This window comes from Stegodyphus dumicola, chromosome X1, assembly GCF_044657685.1.
Source record: "Stegodyphus dumicola isolate Sdum_Otavi_A_Nest chromosome X1, ASM4465768v1".
In the NCBI taxonomy this organism is placed as follows: domain Eukaryota; kingdom Metazoa; phylum Arthropoda; class Arachnida; order Araneae; family Eresidae; genus Stegodyphus; species Stegodyphus dumicola.
Window position 1 is genome coordinate 27,883,209 of NC_140780.1, and position 6,057 is coordinate 27,889,265.

Genomic DNA, 6,057 nt, shown 5'->3' on the forward strand with positions numbered 1-6,057 from the left:
CACGTTTGTTTTGGTTTTATCGTGGGCCACCCAATGTATTTTTGAGGCAGTTATTGAAGGTTTTTAATAGGATGCTAAGATTAGCAAATTTATAATATTAAATATGAATGTTAACTTCAAACCACTATAATCTGGAAAGTACCTGGTTTATTAAATTTTGATAAACCAGGTTCTTCAGAACACTCCTTTTTCCCTGCTGCTTATAGTTTAATTTCTTTATTAATAAATTGCGTTAAACTTTTTATGTTTTGGTTGGAGAGTTTGTTTAAAAGTTGCATTTATTTATATTTTCAGAGCCTTTATTGGACCATCTATAGGAGGCTTTCTGCTAGACACAACAGGTTACAGATTAGGAACTGTGGTTATATTTGCTATAGAAGTATTTTTCGTAAGTATACCAGATATGTTTAATAGCAGTAATGCATTTAAATAGGTGTATAAAAGAATATACCATGACTGCGACAGATTTGAAATTTAATATTGTCACAAGCTACATGTTGTGCTTGAACTTAACTATATCTAAAACAAGTGCTTCAGAATTATGCATAGAAGAAAACATTCTTCCACTGCCATGATTTAAGCTATTTAAATTATAAATATATGGGCTTTTAGAGCAAAGTTGTTTCATTGCACAGCACAGTATACACAGCTGCTTCGGATAGTACCATGATAAGCTGCGCTGGCCCTAGTCCGACACATTTTAATTCGAGTCACATGTAAAGCTTGGCTGTATGTATGTTGTCTCCCACCGTCTTTTCGGGTGTAATATTTGTCATCTGCTATAATGCAACTGGGGCAACGTTCTCCGAAATGAAGGAGCTAAATGACCAATGGATTCGGCCGTAATTCCAAAGAATGCTTAACTAGGAGATGTGCGACCATTACAGAGGGGAGGAAGATATACGAGGGTTGGAACTTTAATAGTGGCAACACAGCTGAAAAAATGCTACGCAACAAAACCAAAGAATATCGCGTATACCACACGTAAACTACATACCTACCTTACCTCTCAGCAAAAAGACTCGTCCTGCCTACGTCACGCGCATGCGGAGTGACGCGAAGAAAGAATCCTTGTATTAGCTCGCGGTCTAAAGTAAGTGTTGTCAGGATGTTTTCCAAACAAGAACAACGATGTTGGATAAAAATTGAATGTGCCAGAGGTCGTACAGCACGACAGTGTCATCAAGGGCTTCAAGAGGCTTGCGGGGAATCTGCATTGCCTTACAGAACCGTAGCAAGATGGGTGAAAGCATTCAATGAAGGACGCCAAAACGTGGCAGACATGCTGCGGCCAGGTCGTCCGAGTGTCAGCGATGCTGACGTGCAAGCTGTTGCCGCACTAATGGACAGTGATCGCCGCCAAACCATTTGTCAGCTGGCCGGACAAACAGGATTAGCGCATACGACTGTGCTGCACCATTCTGAAGGAACGCCTGTCCATGAGAAAAATTGCTTCACGATGGGTTCCACATCAATTGACGGAAATGCAGAAATGGCTACGATACGATGCTGCCCGAACCCACCTGGAGCGCTATGAGCGCGAAGGAGATGATTTTTTACGCCGTATCATTAATAATAATTTTTGGGATATATTACGCTGGATGAGACTTGGGCCGGATCGTACCAGCCAGAACTGAAACGCCAATCAAACGAATGGTGTCATCACGGGTCACCACGACGTTCGAAATTTCGTCAGAACCCCAGCAATGTGAAAGTTATGGTGATTCTCGTGTACGACTGTGATGGTGTCATCCTAACGCATACCGTTCCCCCACAGCAGACCGTCACTGCGCAGTATTACTGCTCATTTTTGGAACACAATCTCCGACCAGCTTTGAGAAAAAAACGGCGACACTTTCTGCAGAACGCTCCTCTCATTTTGCATGACAATGCTCGGCCGCATGCAGCGCAAGCTGTGACTGATTTGTTCAAGCGATGGGGCTGGGAAGTGCTTTACCATCCACCATACTCCCCAGATCTAAGCCCTTGTGACTATGACTTAATTCCTAAGATGAAGGAACCACTTCGTGGCACTCGCTTCCAAACTGTTCCTGAGATTCTTGCGGCAGTAGACCGGTCCATTCAAACTATCAACAAAACAGGCGCTGCTACAGTTATTCTGCGACTTTCAGATCGTTGGAAACGGGTTGTACACAATGCTGGCGACTATATTGAAGGACTGTAAAACATGGTAACATGAATCACTTTTGTATTCCTTCTAAATAAATAGTTGCCACTATTAAAGTTCCAACCCTCGTATTTACAGAAACCGTTGCCCTTCTTTACCAGCTCACGAAATGTTTGAAAGTGGAAAATGTTACCATGCTGTTAATGCTAAATACTTACGCATGCAATGATTCTCATATAAACTTATAACACTGCTATTATCTACATAATAACATGAATTAATAAAGTGTAACCTAAGCGCTGGAATTCATTACGAAGTAACTAAATGTTTTATAGCAGTTTTTATGGAGACGATGATACAAATGGCCTAGTAAAATAATAATTTTTGGGATATATTTAGAAGTATTGATATATTTGCTCGATGGTTAAGACCTAATGTTTTTTTAAAGTTCCATTGTTTTAGAATAGAATAGAAACACGCCAATGTGACAATTAAAATCGCAATAACAACCTTGTATTTGGCGTACATATATTAAAACACTCAATCGATTTCGAGGGCAGCTAAAGGTCCCTCCTCATCAGGAGAACGAAATTACTAGAAAGGGGAAACTGAAGGAAAATAAAGCATTGGCAAAGGAGTCTCAGAAACACGTGGTCGTTATCAGCACACACGTGGTCGTAACCGGATTTTGAATCAGATTTACACTGGCCGCCTACTTTTACTGAGCCAAGCTATCTGTTCAAACATATAACACATAGACTAAAACGCAAACAAATCAAGGAAGTCAAAAAATAGGGAGCGAGGGGCAACTGCAACTCCATTGATTTTTTTCATTTAAGGACTCCCTTTTTTGTTCCAGTAATTTCTGTGAGAATTTGAAGATGAAAAGAAACATTGCTTTCGACTAAAGTAATTTAAAGTAAATTAGATTTTCATTGAAAATGTTTTTTTAAGCCGATAAGAACGAATAAAGTCTATAGTCTCAATTTACTGCAATGAATAATGAATTCATGATGCACTGACAAGCACAGGCATTTCTATGAAAATATCCTTTTCCTGGAAATTTGACAATGCAGTGTGAAAAATCAGAAAATTATAAAATGTGAGCAACTCTGGTATTAGTTTTTGTTGTTTAATAATCCCTAAATAGATTCTAATCTGATTTTAACATTAACTGAATAATTCGAAATGTTAATTATCGTCAAGATTTCTAAGAAAGATTAAAATTATAGTTTACATTACGTTTAGCATAAAGATCAAGTCAATTAATTAATTAGTTAATAAAGATAAGACGTTGATTGACACATAGCAAAACATTCAGCCTCCTATTCCTGATATCGTGGAATGGTAAAATTGCACATCAGTATGATTTAGTTGCAAACGTAATATTTTCGATCTTTGAAGTTGAATTCGAGATCCCCCAAATTTTTAAGATATGCCGGGGTTGAAATAGCTGAAAGGATTGTTGCAAAAATAGTCAAAAAGCAGGTATTTATTACGGGTGTATTTTATTAGCTCGGAAACAATTTAAAAATAGTTTTGAAAATATTTCTGACTTCGTACATTCAGTACAATCACGAGAAACGAGACATTTCTAGCAAGCTGAGAAGTATCCTACTAACAGTATTATGTTCTGTATAATTTAATCTTCTTGAAGAAAAAAATACTTTGCTTACTTAAAAGTTATATTATCTTTGTTTCAAAATAACTATTGATTTGATTGCGGTGGTACGTGGAATTAGAAATTTCTTTTTCCCTTTCAAGCATAAACGCTATATTATAACTTTAATCTTTTGTTTCATTCATAGATGAAGTATAAACTCTTAGTATATGTGTATTCTGATATTTTCTTTTAGTAGGTATTTTAATTTTGTATTCATTTTCACTATAACAATCAAATTAAAAAAGGAAGCTTTTTGTCACTGAGGTTGAGTTGTTATTTATACTTTAAGTTTAAATCTTTATCTCTGGTCACATAAATTTCTTCCTTACCTTCTCTTTCTTTTCGAAGATTACTCAGCTCTTGAAAAAACTGCTAAGGGCACATCGTTATCGTTTCCAAACAGTTCAATGATTCCTAATACTACTTTAATAAACCTTACCTGCGTAAAGGACTTTGCTGTAGTTGTATTTGAAATTTCATTCAAGGATTTAGAAATACAATAAATAACGGAGAAAATGAAAAAAAAATACATTTTTCCTTTATTATTTTTTAACCAATTTTTATCTAAAAGTTTTCTGCAGTTTTGTCTAAAATTCATTACCACACAATAATCAAGAGATTACAACAAAGTTTTAACAATATGGTGATACATAAAATTGATTCAATCTGTAGATTTTGGTATGGCAGAAATAAATTTTGAAAACTAAAAGATTTTAGCAAGAGGAAAAATAATAATAGACTAAAAACCCAAGCTCAAAATGACATGGAAGCGGAATTCTCCTTGACAAGAGACGAAAAAAATGGGTTAAATATATGGATGGTTAATGGAGATATTTTAGGATTTTGTAAAACTGACGTGAGAAGCGAAGTGATGGGTTTTTTAAAGTGATAATTTAAAGTGGTTTCACAGTAATAGCTTTTGCTTTTCAATGCCAATGTATCTGTGATCGAATTTTTGTATAATGTGTTGATAACTTTATTTATAATATTTATTATTTCTTAACTTTTTTCAGCTTGTGGTCTTAGCTGGTTATGTAATTATTAGAAAAGTAAGAAGAGACAACCGTCGCAAAGATGGCTGTGAACGTGAACCTCTTTTAAGTCGCTCGTATTCTCGGAGATCCTATAGCTATTCATCGTTGTGATGAACAAGGTTCAAATAAGCCATTCTATTCCAGATAGGAAACTTTGGAAAGTGTGTACAAAGGTATGATATAGCAGAGAAAGAAGATTTGATTAGTAATGGCGTGAAATGAATTTCAAGTGCCATTAAGCAGTTCAATTAATTAGTTTAGTTCCGACATAAGCAGCTCAGTAACGTCCGACGTTTACAGTAATACAGTATTTCCCGTCAGTTGACTGTCAAAGTTATGGTGCTTTTTGAACAAAAAAAAAAAAAAAAAAAAAAAAAAAAAAAACTTGTCTCTATCAAGAAGTTTTAACTATTTCTGTTAATTTAATTTAAAGTTGCCAAGTAACAAAGGTCAGTGAGAAAAGAAATTTTTAAATTCTATGTAAATGAAGTTAAACATCTCATTGTTTACATTTGATTTTTTATGTGTTTTACGAAATACGTGATTTTATAGTTTTGCATATGAGCTATATACAGTAATACAGTATTTCCCGTCAGTTGACTGTCAAAGTTATGGTGCTTTTTGAACAAAAAAAAAAAAAAAACTTGTCTCTGTAAAGAAGTTTTAACTATTTCTGTTAATTTAATTTAAAGTTGCCAAGTAAAAAAGGTCAGTGAGAAAAGAAATTTTTTAATTCTATGTAAATGAAGTTAAACATCTCATTGTTTACATTTGATTTTTTATGTGTTTTACGAAATACGTGATTTTATCGTTTTGCATATGAGCTATATACACGAACAAAAATGTTTTTCAATAAAATATATTATAAAATAGTGTTATGACCAATCTTATTTCTTACTTTGTAACTTTAATCTAAATAAATTGGGAAAATGCCAATTAAAAAGGAACATCAAAAAGACCATACATACACTGGGCAAAGATAGAATTACTTAATTCATATTTTTTAATTCAAAGGCCTCCGAGGTTTTATCTCTTGGTTAACATCAACAATTTTTCCAAAAATTAATTGATAAAAAACTGCAACACTAGATTATTTGGCAGGCATGGAAAGTAAATGGAGTAGTATAGCAATATTACTGTCTCGATAAAATTACAAATCAAATTACCAACAAAGTGCCTAGTGAATGTCTAACATACATTCCATCTTATCAATTTTACTATTAATGTCCTTT

The 6,057-nt window shown here is 34.5% G+C and overlaps 1 protein-coding gene across 4 annotated transcripts in view; it reads left to right on the forward strand.

The window, feature by feature from the left end:
- LOC118198573 (MFS-type transporter SLC18B1-like) overlaps window positions 1-5,699 on the forward strand; it is a 94,632-nt gene extending 88,933 nt beyond the window's left edge. For all 4 annotated transcript variants that reach the window (XM_035370276.2, XM_035370277.2, XM_035370279.2 and 1 more), the window contains 2 exons: window positions 295-388; window positions 4,805-5,699. In XM_035370276.2, the coding sequence (XP_035226167.1) occupies window positions 295-388; window positions 4,805-4,936 (226 nt within the window). In that variant the 3' untranslated portion in view covers window positions 4,937-5,699. The remainder of the gene's footprint in view (window positions 1-294; window positions 389-4,804) is intronic.
- Window positions 5,700-6,057: the final 358 nt, after the last annotated feature.